This window comes from Chlamydotis macqueenii, chromosome 13, assembly GCF_036417535.1.
Source record: "Chlamydotis macqueenii isolate bChlMac1 chromosome 13, bChlMac1.mat, whole genome shotgun sequence".
In the NCBI taxonomy this organism is placed as follows: domain Eukaryota; kingdom Metazoa; phylum Chordata; class Aves; order Otidiformes; family Otididae; genus Chlamydotis; species Chlamydotis macqueenii.
In genome coordinates this window covers 22,138,602-22,154,894 of record NC_141568.1, presented here as the reverse complement: position 1 = coordinate 22,154,894, position 16,293 = coordinate 22,138,602, and the positions used below count along the sequence as shown (strand labels likewise).

The 16,293-nt window shown below is 43.3% G+C and overlaps 1 protein-coding gene and 1 long non-coding RNA gene across 3 annotated transcripts in view; one reads left to right on the top strand and one right to left on the bottom strand.

Moving 5' to 3' along the window:
• LOC147599160 (uncharacterized) overlaps nucleotides 1–16,293 on the bottom strand; it is a 48,354-nt gene continuing 32,061 nt past the window's right edge. The window contains exons 1-3 of one of the 2 annotated variants that reach the window (XR_015260010.1): nucleotides 5,877–6,374; nucleotides 780–846; nucleotides 1–47 (exon numbers count right to left, since the gene is read on the bottom strand). This is a non-coding gene — a long non-coding RNA (uncharacterized LOC147599160). Of the gene's footprint in view, nucleotides 48–779; nucleotides 847–5,876; nucleotides 6,375–16,293 lie in introns of those variants that run through there. The other variant, XR_015260011.1, reaches the window with a different exon arrangement.
• LOC104475603 (histamine H3 receptor-like) lies at nucleotides 9,609–13,890 on the top strand. The gene is made up of 4 exons (XM_086757986.1): nucleotides 9,609–9,754; nucleotides 10,109–10,308; nucleotides 10,376–10,554; nucleotides 12,848–13,890. The coding sequence occupies exons 1-4, from the start codon at nucleotides 9,609–9,611 to the stop codon at nucleotides 13,208–13,210; spliced, it is 888 nt and encodes a 295-aa protein (XP_086614112.1). The 3' UTR covers nucleotides 13,211–13,890.

Here is a 16,293-nt window from a genome sequence, read left to right as displayed (position 1 = left end):
TACCTGCAAAATGAATGGTCAAAAGGACACTCTCAATATCTTCTAATCTTTCAGAAAGTGAAAAGCAAAGCAGGAGTCACTGGGTTTTCTCCCATTCAGTCCCATTTTTGTAGCCAAATCAATATTACACAATATTCTTCTCGCTGAGTAAGGGATCCAATATTCAGCTGTTGTAAGCTACCACATCCCTTTTGACATTACTGAGACAATACTGCCATAAACAAGCTGAGCCCCTCTGTATCTGTCCAGCCTTCTAGGTCAGTATAAGGCCTCCCCTCCTGGTAAGAAACAAACATTTTATGGTCTTTATTATCTCTGTACTAAAAGTACTAAGCCTTTATGCAGCTTACACAGTGGAAAAGTGCAGAGAACACATAAGTATTGCATACCACCATTCAGTACTGTGACTTTCACAAGCTGGGTGATGACTGGGACACTGCTGTGACCTTTTAGTCATGAATTCTGGAGGTATGGCAGAAAAATAAAACACCAAAGTGAGTGACAGCATCCTTGCTGGCTGCTGCTCTAAGCTGTAGGAAGCCTGACAGTACAATTGGACCTTTGAGTTCTTGGCAAAGTTTGTCCAAAAGGAAACAAGTGACAGGACAGAGCTGGAGGTGTCTTTGGCCTGGTGACATCTAGAGACATCAGCAGCAAAGAACAGTTAACAACACAAAATAGTGGCACAAAGTAAATGGTAAATGCTATCACTGTTTTGCATAGTACTTTGAGACACCCAAACAACATTTCCATTGCTTGTTTTAAGATATTTCCCTTACCTTATTGTTGTAGTTTAGCCCCGCCCAGGACCAAGCTACACAGTGTGTCTCTCACTCCCTTGACCCTCTGAGGGAATGGGGAGAGATAACAACAAAGCTTGAGGTTGGAGATAAGGACAGGGAGAGATCCTTAAAGTTACCATTATGGGCAAAACAGACTCGACTTGGGGAAAACTATTCATTTCTTTATTAAAAACAAAGCAGATAATGAGAAAGAGAACAAGATAACTTCCCCCCCCACCCTCCCCCTTCCCAGGCTTAACTTCATTTCAATTATCTCTACCTCCTTACCCTCCGAGTGGCACAGGGGGGAAGAGGGAATAGGGGTCACGGTCAGTCCACCACATGTTGCTTTACGCTGCTGCTTCATCGTCGGGAAAGAACTCCTCACATTCCTCCCCAGCTCCAGCATGGGGTCCCTCCCACGGGCCACAGTCCTTCGTGAAACTGCTCCGGTGTGGGTCTGATGAAGTACAAATTAGATATGAGGAGTGATGGAACTGCCTGGGTCAAAGGGTTGCTGATAGTAGTATGAAGTCCAGCTGGAGGCAGACATGAGTGGTGTACTGCAGGGGTCCATAGTGGAGCTGACACTGTTTAACCTTTTCATTAGTGACCTGGATGATGGGACAGAGTGCACCCTCAGCAAGTTTGCAGATAATACAAAACCAGAAGTGGCTGATAGATGGAAATGCCCATCCCATTATGTGCTTTAAACAAAAATTCTTCTCTTGCTGATACAAAGGCAGCTCCATTTAAACTAATATCAATAAGAGAAAAAAATATTTGTTTTGTTAAAGTTCTATAAAAATAACAATATTAATAATTATTATTAGATAGCTAAAACTCTTAATTATTTTTTTTGTCTCTTTTTCTTTTACTACTTCCTTTCAGTCCCTCCTCCTCTGATATCAGTGTTCTCTGAATAGGATAGATGTCATGCTATTTAAAATAAAGAGTAACTGTGATGGTTTAGCCCGAATCACCACACAGTTTCTCGCTCACCCTCCCCCTCCCCAGGTGCATGGGGGAGAGAATTGGGAAGGAAGGAACTCGTGGGTTGAGATGAAGACAGTTTACTAAAATAAAAATGGAAAACTACAATAATAACAGAATATAAGGATATTAAAAATATACAAAGTGAACAATATGTGTTTTCTCACCACCTGATGTCCCAATGACCAATACAGCCCATCCCGAGCAGCGATCACGGAAACAAAACTGAGCAGCAAGCAAAGGAGCAAAAGGGAGCCAGCAAGGTAGGGGGAACGATGCCAGCAAAACGAGCAGGAAAGATGGATGCCAGGAAGGCAGATACCCAGCCTCGCCTGCCCCCACTTATATACTGAGCATGACATTTATGGCATGGAATACTCTTTTTGGCCAGTTTGGGTCAATTATTCTGTCTGTTTTTCTCCCAGCTTCCTGCATCTGCAAATTAGCGAGACTTGGAAAGCAGGATGGTGTCCTTGGTCTCATTCACAACAACTGGTATCATCCGGGTGTTTATCAACATTCTTCACACATGAAATCCAAAACATACCAGCTACTGAGAGGAAAAATTAACTCCATCCCTGCCAAAACCAGGACAGTAACTTAAAAGCAAAGCTTGTTCCTTAGATAGAAAGCTCAGCCCCATACATTGTAGGACAGTGGTCCCATCTGTTGTTGGAACAAAGCTTTGGGGAGGCAAACAATAAAAATCCAATTAAAGTTGCATTAAAACTCATGCAGTAGAGGGTGGTCTGATTCCCACAGCTCCCAGGCAGTATTGCTGTGGTGCACTCAGAACCTGTTCAAAGAACTGGTGTCACAGGGAAGCGTGGATGTGCTCAGCTGGGTGGGAAGTGGCTGGCAGCATAGTGTTCTCAGTGGCTGAAAAAAATTTCTTTGTGTTCATGATGGTACTGATGAATAAAGGCTGACTGGCTAACAGCATGCTCCTATCTCATCTTTAACCCACTAAATACAGAGCTTCATGCTAGACAGACAAAACTCCCAATCTTGTCTACAAAAACCATATTTTACCAACTTCCCTCTATTTGTATTGAGCATTCTGCAACACTCATAACTGCACCACTAGCATGTGCCTGTCACTGATGTTTTTATTCCCGTATTATCTAACTCAATTCAAAGTAATACAGAGGTTCATATGTTATCAGTGGCAACAGTATGGTAGTCACCAGTACCAAGGTGCCCTGCGTGGCACGCTGTCTTCTGTTTTCCTGCTGAAGTCTGGAGGAGTGAACTTCTTTCAGCAAGCACTGAAATACAGCAGATGACCTGAAAAGCCTTTGCAAGTATGTCATCAGTATACCTCTAACAAATGTGCTCAGTGAGAGATCACACTCTCTCACTGACAGGGCTGCAGACAGACTCCTCTCAAAGACTGCCAAGAAGTGGCACAGCCCTAATTACCCGTATGTGGCTTCATAAAAAGGTGGTGTTGTCCAGAGCTTAACACTGATACCTAGCCAAATCTTTCACCTCTGAGAAGACAAGGCAGAGAGAGGCAGAGCGAGAGAGACAATGCTTTTGTTCAGAGCTCTGTTACTGAGAACAGGAAGAGATTTTCTCTAACTGTATCAAACAAACCTGGTCCAAAATGGAATATCCAGTGTTTACATACATTTGCTTTCCTTATGTGTCATCCATTCTGATCTTCAGCTATTTCCTTGAGTCTGTCAAACATTATTGTGTATGCAACTCTGCATAATACCAACGTACAGCCAGGCTTTTCAAAATCTATATTAGGACAAAAAGAAATCTCCCAAATATTCCACAGGTAAGACTGAAGTAAGATACTATACTCATCACTTGCCAAATGCAAAAACAACTTGTCACAACCCTTTGCCAGAATTGATACATACTTGAGAATGATAAAAACCAGTAGCTCTTAATAAAAGGCCGTGACTGAATCTGGTTATTTTCAATGTTAATCACTCTGCAATGCCACGTACACTGAGCTGCTGTACTGCATGGTATTTTCTTTTGCTCTGCTCGTGATGTTATTCATCTAACCTTTCTGAGGCCCTGGACTTCTCCACAAATAACTTCCAAAGCAAGAATACTCAGTCTTGGCACCAGTTTTTTTCTTCTAAAGCACCTCCCTTCAAAATAGCTAGTTAGTATGGTTACTTGTTGTAAGTGTAACAAGCTTAAGAGTTATTTCAGAGCCATGAACTTTGCAGATAACTGAGAACTTAAAAGTACAAATACCTGCTCAGAAACAGAAACCCATGCCCAAATTATTGCTTTGCATAGTTTGGTTATCTCATTAGTTATAATCAACAGATAACCTCATTATTCAAATTTTTAAAGTCAGTCTAACACATCCTGTATGGTAACTCACTGGCTTCATCTGCAGTGATGTGTCATAACATTTTAAAACCTTATTAACTCACTAGTTAATATCGAGTGAAAATGCACTGCATCAGGTCATGTCTGAGATGTTATTACTATCTAAAACTGACTTAATATATAACTATAAATATATAACTTACCCAATTTCTATCCAATGACCTAAAGTAGCCAACAGCTCCACAGATTACACAGTGAATAATTCAACAACTGTTAGAATATACCACAAGTACTTCAGCACTAATTTATGATACATAGTTAATCACAAGAACACTAAGAAACAGAATTTAATGAAAGACACAATGAATGCAGTGTACTACAGAAGAACACCCAAGAAGTTATACTTCCAATACGGCCCAAGTTCTTTATCCCATATTACTTATATTATCAGTCACAGCAGGAGAAACTTTAAGTTACTACTTAGACTTCACCTTTTACTGTAGTGACAACTGAATCTCCTCTTGTTCATGATGTTCAAATACTATTTTTACATCTAGATATATATATAGAGAGAGATATAGATATATAAAATGCCAGCTGGTACTGTACCTTTGCTGGTAGCCTGTGCAGAAAGCAGCATGCCTGAACACTGCATTTAACACTTACTGCATTTTACAGTTGCCTGGCCACTTTCTATTCAGTTTTTTTACTACCCCATTACATACATAAAGTCCTGAAAAAACAACTGTATGATTTCCAGGTTTATTTGTATCACTTATTGTTGTCCAGCTTTTTTGGAAGTGACTGTGGCTGGGTTTTAGGTGATTGGTCCTGGAGTTCTTGGCACCATTTAGCTGGCAGATATCTTAAATCTTTAGACTTTGGCAATGCAAATTTCGGTCAGTGTTTCTGGCCTGCACTTTCGTTTGTACAAGATACTCCTGGGTAATGGTGCAAAATATTTCATGCAGTGAATCCGTGTCCAGCAGCGTGACTATTCCTGGAGTGAAGCAGCTTAAGATGCCAGACTGGAAGAGGCAACCCCTGCAGGAAGCAGCCATTTACTGAGAAATGAGACGTGGTTTATACTTTAAATAATTTATTATTAATATTAATACGATTATACTTTAAATAATAGATAAATTGTGGTCACATATAAATAAATACTAACAAGTTTTCTCCTCCACATCACTCAATGTGACAAAAAAGAGTAGCCAGGACAGAAATTCAGTAATGTCATACACCATGTCACACACAGCAGCTTCAGCTATGAGATGGAGGGTACGTCTGTGCTGCACATGACACTACATTGCTGAGACACCCAGTGTAGGTTGGTAGTCGGCTACTGGAAGCTGCACAGAAATGAAAGGATGTAACTCTATAGCTGAAGGCCATCACCATACGTAGACGGTTGTCATCATTTAGCCCCACTTGCGACCAAGCTACGCAGTCTCTCTCTCACTCCTGCCACCGTCCGAGGGAATGGGGGAGAGATAATATAAGGGAAAAACAGCTCGAGGCTTGAGATAAGGACAGGGAGAGATCCTTAAAGTTACCGTTATGGGCAAAACAGACTCAACTTGGGGAAAGCTATTCATTTATTGCTAAAAATAAAGCCGTATAATGAGACAGAGAACAAGGTAACTTCCCCCCAGGCCTCCCTCTTCCCGGGCTTAACATTATCTCTACCACCTTCCCCCCGAAGTGGCACAGGGGGGAAGAGGAAATGGGGGTTGCGGTCACTCCATTACACATTGTTTTACGCCGCTGTTTCATCCTCGGGGAAGAACTCCTCACATTCCTCCCCTGCTCCAGCATGGGGTCCCTCCCACGGGCTGCAGTCTTTCATGTCACTGCTCTGGTGTGGGTCATCTCTTCCACGGGGTGCAGTCCCTCCAGAACGGCTGCCCCAGCGGGGCCTCCACGGGGCACAGCCGCCTTCAGGCACCCACCTGCCCCGGCGTGGGGTCCTCCCCGGGCTGCAGGGGGATCTCTGCTCCTCCGTGGACCTCCATGGGCTGCAGGGGGACAACCTGCTCCACCATGGCCATCACCACAGGCTGCAGGGGAATTCTGCCCAGGAGCCGCATTACTGTTCCCCCGCCTTCTGCACTGCCCTTGGCGTCTGCAGCTGTTCCTCTCACCAGAAATCCTTCACAACAGGCTGGCAGATGCCTCTCAGGGTCTCTTCACATCTCATTCACATCTCTTCTCCTCTCCACTCCTTGCAGCCAGTCCGGGCCCAATCGGGCCCAGTCGCCGCCCAGCAGGAGGCCAGAGGGTGAGGGCTGCAAGGCCCACAAGGCTCGCGCCTCCACCTTTCTGCCCCCGCTCAGCTTCTTCACATATTCTCTTCACTCTTTTTTTTTTTTTTTTTTTTTTTTTTTTTTTTTTTTTTTTCTGTTTTCCCCTTCTTAAATACGTTACTGCAGAGGTGTTATCAGGGAACATTCTGCTACCAACTGGCTTGGCCTTGGCCAGCAGAAGCTCCGCCCCAGGCCCGGCCAAGTCCACTGGACAAAGGGGAAACAACTTCCAGCAGTTTCCCACAGAAGCTGCCACCGCAGCCCCCCGTCACTGAACAAAACCAGAACAGTTATTTACCGTAGTGTCACCTCTCAAAAAAAAAAAAAAAAAAAGCATGGTCTTAATCATGACCAGTGCAGGGACAAAAATCTTTGCATATTTTTTCTCAGGTTTGGTCCTCACCAAATTCACTGGTGAAAAGTTCACTAGTAAGACAGAGCAGACAAGGGCAATTGGAAATCGATAGTGGAATACTTAAAAACAGCATATTCTAATTGACAACTGAAGAGAGAAAAATAGAACATTTTAAAGAGAAAATTGTTATACTCTTTTCACCTTGAAATTTAAAAAAAAATTATTCACCCTGTCCATAGATTAAGTAAGGTTCTTGCTGTGTCAGATAAATGCTGCTGAAGCATTGCTGAGCCAATGGAAGAAAACCCAATAATCTCTATGATGAGATGACAAGTTCATCACATAGCTAGAAGTACAGCCAACACAAGAAGGACATGGACCAGTTGGAGAAGGTCCAGAGGAGGGCCACGAAGATGATAAAAGGGCTGGAGCACCTCTCTTATGAGGACAGGCTGAGAGGGTTGGGGCTGTTCAGCCTGGAGAGGAGGAGGCTCCGGGGAGACCTTAGAGCGGTCTTCCAGTACCTCAAGGGGGCCTACAAGAAAGATGGGGCGAGGCTGTTCAGTAGGGCCTGTTGCAATAGGACGAGAGGTAATGGTATTAAAATAGAGGCGGGTAGATTTAGATTAGAAATTAGGAAAAAATTTTTTACGATGCGAGTTATAGAACACTGGAACAGGTTGCCCAGAGAGGTGGTGGAGGCCCCATCCCTGGAAACATTCAAGGCCAGGCTGGATGAGGCTCTGAGCAACCTGATCTAGTCAGGGATGTCCCTGCTCCTTGCAGGGGGGGTTGGACTAGATGACCTTTGAAGGTCCCTTCCAACCCTAACCATTCTATGATTCTATGATTCTATGTATTTCCATTCCACTTCCATTTTATTCACAAAGAATAAAGTAAAAAAAAAAATTATTCACAAATAATAAAAGCTGAAGTCATCATCAAAGGAGAGTAGTAATACTTTCTTCGAGCCACTATAAAAGCTACTTTTCTTATATTGCTGTAAGAAGATTATTATAGAAATAGAGAAAATAAGGCAGATGTCTGAAAAAAATCAATCAAGACATGCATTATCTTCAGTGTGAAATTATCCCTCCAAACCCTGAAGTACTGAAGTTGATACTGAAGTATCAACTCAGCACAGTATGGGTGCATGGCTGATTGTTATTAAACGCCATTATCTCCGTGTAAATCAATGTATACCTGAAGTATTTGTCAAAGAGGGGCTAAACAATCCATTGAACTGGGACCTGAGTATGACTACAGGAAGTCAAGATAGGCTTCCACTCTAAATATTTCAATATGACATCACCTAGATTTTGCAGAGAAACAAGATACAGAAAATGTCATCCTATTACTGAAGGGATATCTGGAGTGGGGGGCGGGGGGGGGAAGTGTATAATGTCAGGAAATTAATTCAGGTGTTTTTTGAACAGAAGTGCAGGAGAGGTCAACCTGAATGTGGAATATTGGAAAAAAATAACTGGGAAAAGAATGGAGAAAATAACTGTGTCACAGTCCTCCTCCACTGTGCCAGGTCAGACATCTTTCCAGAATCTGAAAGAAGTCTTAGCTCTTTCCTTGCTGCTCACGTGTTTGGTTTCTGGAATAGATCTGCCTTCTGTGGTAAAACTGGTTCTCTGAAATAATTGTCACAATGCACTTTAACATACTGTCTAAATCTACTGCCAGCTGAAGAGGAGATTTAGAAGAATAAAGGACTAATCAGAATAATAAAATTATTAAATAATAAAAATCAAGTAGCTTTACAATAGAGCAGTAATTTCTACACAGCCTAGCAGGAACTGTAAAAGTGCTTACTACCCACATATGTGCATGCCAGAGAGGAACAAGAAAGATAAAGAACAAGAAAGATAAAGTCTACGTGTCTGAAGCCTTGAGCAGAAGCCATAAACCCATCGCAAGACTGATAGAGCGGAATAACCAAGGACATCAGGAACCAACAAAGACAAGTCAGCAAGAAACCGCCTTGGCAGCAAGAATAAAGTAGGACAAAGGTCTGAGTTCACGCAGCGAACACACTGATGAAGAGGAGGAAACCCACCACCGATGAAGTAAACGACCCCCAGAGGGACTGCGACTCCTGAGAACAGACACTGGATGGCAGCAAAGACCGGGAAATAACCTGTCCCGTGGGGGTGGAAACGTGTTATAATTTTTTTTTCTAGGAAAACTCATGAATATCATAGAATCATAGAATGGTTAGGGTTGGAAGAGACCTTCAAAGGTCATCTAGTCCAACCCCCCGCAAGGAGCAGGGACATCCCTGACTAGATCAGGTTGCTCAGAGCCTCATCCAGCCTGGCCTTGAACGTTTCCAGGGATGGGGCTTCCACCACCTCTCTGGGCAACCTGTTCCAGTGTTCTATAACTCGCATCGTAAATATGTAACCAAGTCCTGGGAAGTTCTAGGAATATGTATATCCGTGATGCATATATATTGTACCTGTCACTTAACTCCTCACACACGTTTGGAGGAGCGATCCCCCATGTGCCTGGCGCTGTAATAAAGAATACCTGCTTAATAGTTACCTGGACTATTAAATTTCTTTTATTATAGATTTATCGGCTTTACAGTTTTCACAGAGTCACAGAACGATTTCGGTTGGAAGGGACCTTAAAGATCATCCAGTCCAACCCCCCTGCAAGGAGCAGGGACATCTCCAACCAGAGCAGGTTGCTCAGAGCCCCGTCCAACCTGGCCTGGAATGTTTTGGAAAGAAAGTCTCAGAAATAGTGTGTTCCTGCAAGTTTTGTGAAAACGAGTGGCCAGGCAGAGCAGTGAGACCTTCTCAGTGCTCCCACAGAGGAAAAGGTTGAGGCCATGAGCTCGCCCAGAGGCAGAAGATGGCCGCCCAGCACCTCACCACACCACTGGCTCTGCCGGGCCAAACGCGCAGGGAAAAGGGGGCAGAAAGTCTCCTAGACACGGCAGAGAGCAAAGTTTACGAGGGCCTTATGGGCCATAGGAAAGAGCTGCTGCTGTGGTGCGGGTGACGAGCAGGCAGCTGGGGCTACCCCGCCCAGCAACAGCGTAGGAGTGAACCCGGGAAAGCCCGTGAGAGCCGGGGACGTTGGCAGCATTACTTCACGGCGCTGCACGGCAGGGGCTCGGCAGAGAGCCCGCCTGCGAACAGCGGGCACGGGGCTCTCCCGCCCGCAGCCCTGACACCGCCCCGCGAGGCGCAAACTCTGCCCATGCCAGTGCCGGGCGCGCTGCCGGCACCGCCCCCCGCCGGGAGGGGCCGGGCGCGGCGGGGCAGGGGCGGTGCCAAGAGCAGCGCGAGGCGGGAGTCGCCGGCGGGAGCCACGGGGCGGGGCTAGGCGTGGCTGAACCGCTCCGGCAGAGCGTGCGGGGCGGAGGGGCAGCGCGGCGGAGCGTTCGTCACCGCTACCGCCGCGCTGCTGGCAGCGCTCGTGGGGCTGCTGGTGCTGGCCGCGGTGTTGGGCAATGCCCTGGCCGTTCTGGCGTTCGTGGTGGACCGCAGCCTCCGCACGCAGGGCAACTTCTTCTTCCTCATCCTGGCCGTCGCCGACCTGCTGGTGGGTGAGTCGCGGGGAGGGGCAGAGGGTTGCGGTCCGCGGCACGCGTCGCTGCCGAGCTCTGTCCGCAGGAGGCTTCTGCATCCCCCTCTACATCCTCTGCGTGCTGACAGGCGAGTGGAGACTCGGCAGGGGCTTGTGTAAGCTGTGGCTGGTGGCGGACTACCTGGTGTGCACCGCCTCCGTCTTCAGCATCGTCCTGATCAGCTTCGACAGGTTCACCTCTGTCACCAAAGCCATAAGGGCTGGGGTGGGCTGCAGGGGCTCCAAGGCTGCCCTTTCAGACAGGATGGTTTGTAGGGCACCTGGCTCTCAACACCACTGCACCTCACTCAGACACCACAGGAGACAAGGGGTATCTGGGCAGTGCCCCCCAGTCCTCGAAATAGTCCTGGGAGCTTTGGCAGAAAAGACATTTACTTCTCACTTTTACGTTGAAAGAGGTACTCTGTTGTAGAAACAGGCAGTTTGTATATGCTACTGCTCCAGCTAGAAGGACAGAGGGAACAAGGTGTATTTATTTCCTCCCCAGCCACACCTTGAGTAAGCTTAAAGAGTATTACCCAGCAGAAACAGACCATCTCTCAGAACATGGCAGTGCACCTGACAAATGATAGCCCAAGCCAGCCTAGCCTCATCCCAGCTGCAGCAGGAGGCAGAGAATAGATCTTGCCACACATACCAAACTCTGAGGGGGAATTAGATGTATACAGCTGTCTATGGTTCAAAAGTGGCAGAATAGAAATTAACATCTTTCAAAGGATGCAAATGCTGTTTCCATGCAACAGCCACAGAATGGCTGGAGCCTTGCCTCAGCCATGCGGCATGTCAGTTATTGAAAAAGGAGTAGACTACACTTTGCAAATTCAAAAGCTAACTTTGTTTTCATGTAGACCATACTGCCTCGAACTATTTTGGATGGTGCCAAAATAATACATTTTACCTGCTAATAGGTTTCACTCTTCTACACGCACTTCTTGGTTATTCTTCAGCCCCCTGGTTCCACCCACATTTCGTTAAAACGTTAATTTAGCTTCACTGCTCTAAAGAAGCAATGATACTTTTTTAGCAAACAGTACAAAGAAGGGCTGCAAGATCACTTTAATAGTTCATACATAACAGCGTTTTAACAACTTCATTTCTTCCACTTCAAAAAGAACAGATTAATTCTTAAACAGTCAACACTTAGCAATTCCTTTCTTTTCTAGGTTCCGATTTGCTTTCATAAACCACACTCTCATGACTATACACATAGTATAAATATATAGACTGGATGGTTTCAGAAACAGAAACTGGTCATAATAAATGAAAAAAAAAATAGCCACTTCAAAATACTTGAAATTAATCTCCCATATAAAAATCCCTCCCCAAGCAGGAATACAGAAGCTGTCTGTTAGGTTAGGGCAACATAAGAACATATGAACAGGAATATATGAAGTTGTAAGTTATTCTCTCTCTGAATTAAAATGGTAATCTTCCTACAAGACTGCTCCTGAAATAATTAGTAGTTTTGTCAAGGACTGCCAAATCAGACCTGCTTCAGACAAATGTAGGATTCCTCAGCTGCATGGGTATTCTACCAGAACAACATTGGCTCTGGAGATCAAGATCCACAGATTGGGGCAATAAACATTAATCCTATACAGAATTCAAGCTTGAGGACTTCATATTCCAAAACACTGTGTGGCCACTGCAGAGATGTGAGGATTGAATTCTACTTCACTATATTAAATATTAATATTGTGCAGTACAACAGGGAATTAGAAAATTGAGATGATCATCTTGATCTTAAGATTCTACTGATTCTATTGCTGATATGGTTTATTGACTCAGTATTACTGACATCCATACTACTTTTTTTTTTTTTTTTTTTTTTTGCACCTTAGCGTCTCTATTTTCCAAGGGAAATCAGTTACTCTTCCTCTAAAGCACTTTCCAGACCACAGCACTCCATCTATACATCTTAATTACAGATAAAGAGTTCTGCAAGTACTTTGTAAAATAATGAAATTAAGGATATCAAACAGAAGTAAAAGCTATTACCCATTAATTTGTGTGTGTGTGTGATTTTTACATTAAGAAAAAAACGCTCTCTACAAAGCAGAAGAACGAACTTGCATGGGTGTTCTATGAATTCAGATCCTTTTGTGTATTTTATTTACAAATTCTAAATAAGTGAATTTTGAATGGTGATGTTTTTAGACATTCTATAAACTGCTGTCACAGCTAATGCAATTGAATATGTAAGCAGCTGGCAACAACCAATTCTAGAAATAGCAGTGGCTATTTGCTTTGGCAGAGCTGTGGTTTGCTAGCTCTTAAGAGCCAATGCACATTCTCAGAACATATCCAGTCACCTTGATATTGCTTATTGGAATGGATATTTTAGGAACAGCTTTTCTGTGGTACTGGTAAGCTTGGTATAGCTCTCATCCCTAAAGCAATGTCAACCCTCACAGGTGACAGAGGGCCATATTCCAAGATAACCACGTAACTGGTTGAGATACTAGTAATATATGGGACTTAACTTTTCTCTCTCTCAGGTCAGTTACAGGGCTCAGAAAGGGATGAGCAGAAATGCAATATTGAAGATGATCACTGTATGGACTGCTGCTTTTCTTCTCTATGGTCCAGCCATTCTCAGTTGGGAACACATTGCCCAAAAGAGCATCCTCCCTGAAGAAGAATGTCATGCAGAATTCTTCTACAACTTGTATTTCCTAATGATTGCCTCTACTATTGAGTTCTTTACACCTTTCATCACTGTTACATACTTCAACTTAATTATTTACCTCAACATCCAGAAACGCACATCCCTCAGAAATGAAAACCTATCACCTAGTCAAAAGGACTGTGAAAAAAAGTTTCCAGGGGGAAAAAAAGGAACATACTGTATTTTTTGTTAAACCTGCTAATGGACACAAACATAAAAAGAGAGCAAGCAGCCTTACACCCCATAAAAAAGGCTTCAAGGCTCAGCCTACATAAGCTTGACAATCAGTCATTAAATTCAACTGTCAATCAAGACCTTCCACCACTTCAGGTGGAAGTCAAGACCAAACCTCACAGGGATGGTTTCTACAAAACTACAGAAAGCACATGCAACACCACCAGTACAGTGGACATTACCAACACTATGGCAAATAGATTTAGACTTTCCCGGGATAAAAGAGCAGCAAAATCCTTAGCAATTATTGTCAGTGTGTTTGGTTTGTGCTGGGCTCCGTATACACTTCTGATGATCATCAGAGCAGCTTGCCACAGATCCTGTGTGCAGCATTCACTCTATGAGACGTCATTTTGGCTTCTGTAGGTGAATTCAGCCATGAACCCTGTTCTATATCCACTCTGTCACATGAGCTTTAGGAAAACCTTTATAAAACTCCTGTGTCCAGGAAAAGCCAAAATTCAGCCTCATTTTATGTGACAAAAAAAAAGTGTGAAGGCTGACAGTACATCTTGCTTAGTGGGAGCCTAAACTGGCTGATACTCACCTGCAAGTATTAAGTGCAATGTGCACTAGGTAGTTTATGGGATACTGCTAAGGAGGTACAAGTGTAGGTATTTATGAATGTATAGAAATACAGTGACACACGTAGCTGGAGAAACAACAGCAACTGAAAAGAAAGGCAATTTCTCAAAGCTCTTTGGGAAATGATGCAAACAGTTTATTTTCTGGTAATGGTGCACTAGCATTAAAGTGCTGAAAAGGGAATACAACATTCATGACCAATAATTAGAGTTCAGACTTTCTCACTTTTAATAACTAAATATTGCTGGTAAGGGAATTTCATGAAGTGTTAACCTTGGACCTGTTATACTTTATCCCCAAACACACTCCAAGATGCCAAAGGTCTCAGCTGTTAAGGGCAGTATGTTTTTTTCCCCACTTTAGCGGCAAGCCAGACAAGATCATGACCAATGCAAAAAACTAAATACTGGTGGTCCAGGTAAAGCATGGGACAAGAGGCACCAGAACAGTCAGGTGCCAGAGAACTGAGCAAATGTAGAAGGTAAGGAAGCACTGACTGGAGTGGAAAAAGCTATTGAGAAATAAGAGAGCAGAATTTTTAGTAGAACTGAGCTCAGGGACAGGAATATAAAAGGGTTCTGAGCTTTGTGACAGGAGATATGAGAACTGAGAGTCCATACACAGGAAGAGATTCACCATGAGTTTCCCCCCTCAGCTATGACTTCCCTGCCCCCTGCCAGGATCCTGCATGGGCACAGATCTACCCGAGTCAAACCTCTACGCCTTACAGGACCCGTGGGTAACACTCTTCCATCTTCTGCTGTAAGTATAGAGTAAGCATGTCTCATATGTCTATGAGATCTATGACAGACAGATCTTGCTATAGACAGAGACAGGTAAACTTCCCTTGGAGTAATTTTAAAAACTATTCTAATTAGACTTTTACTAGTTCTAGATAGTTCTAAAAGGAAAAAAAAAAATGTTGTTGAACTATCCCTCCATTAAGTCATGAGTGTTAAAAAAGTATTCCTTGAAGTGTTTCGACATTTTCCAAGTCATGCATCATGAGTAGCATGACTCAAAAGTCTGTTAAAATTCACAGTCTTGCTATTGACCACGAGTGTGAAAAAGAATGTAAACAACTATATACTGTTTCTGCCATTCTGCCTCTGGCACAAGAGAAGCTCACACAGCTAGATCCCTAGAGTTTTGACTAGATTTGTCCCACAAGAGGTATCAATTTGAACATCACTAGTGATACAAGTTTGTTTCCACCATCATAAGCATTTTCTACTTAGCTTGGCACACACTTCCCTTTGCTTTAATTAAATGAGTGATAGCTATTATAATATATAATAAGAGTGATGGCTATTGAACAGCCGTAGTTGTCCATTGCCACAACCAAAATGCATGTTAGTATGGTTGATCTTAAAGTTTACAGACAGTATTTTGAAATTATTTACTTTGTAAAATTTCAATAAAAGTAATTAAGAACTGTGGAAGAGTCCTAACTTTGTAGCCTTAACACGTGGCACATGGGAAAAAGCACTAGCCTACAACGTTTGGGTAACTGCAATTGAAATCATAAAAACACTGTTCAAAGACAGTTCCCAAGTTACAAGGACTGATCCTGTAAAACAAACATGGTTAACAAATATTATAAGCTAGGAGGGCATATCCCTACTATATGAATGTATCTACATGAGCATAATCATCATGTTCTGCTATGGATGTTTCGTAACAAAGCAATCACCGTAACAGTTCTCTTAAGAGGAACAGCATCAACAGATACACAGCAACATTAAGATTTTTGAATAGCATTATTTATACCACTAAGCAAGTAAGGCCATTGGATTATCTCCCCATTCCTCCTCCCCTCCAAGCCAGACTCGTACATCAGTAGATCAAGGATTTAGTTGTTGTCTACTCCATAATTCTTGTTCCCAGGATCATATTTGCCTTTTTCAGAAAACAGGTAGCACAAAGTTATTGGACACTCCCACCAAGGTCTCATTCACTATCCAATCAAGTCAGAACAATTTTCACTACAGCAGTCAAGTCAAGGTGTAAGCAAGTTCAGTTAATGTTAGACCATTATATTCAGTTAAGGTAAAACAGACATTTCAAAGTTTTCACCACCTAGCATTAACCTACAGCCTAGACCAGCCTTCACAGGAGTTGCCATTGCCAATTGCTCTACTGCTTCATTTCCTACAGCTTCATCATTTAATTGCCACTTGTCTCTCTAGCACAGACCTAGAATCCAGTAGGATTCTCCACCAGTCTCTCAAGATACATCATAAAAGCATTCTCAAATGTGAACATGCATCATGTCTGCATCATTTGGAAAAATAATGGTTTTGAATGATAAAATTCTACATTAGAAATGCTGGCAGCCTCCCAGCTTGTCCAGGTTAACCATGCCTTGGTTGTTCTGTCCCTACAAAGCAGAAGTTCCTTTGTTATGTCAGAAGGTGCAGTATTATCATTGGGTTCAACAGTGGGCTCTGAAGAGAC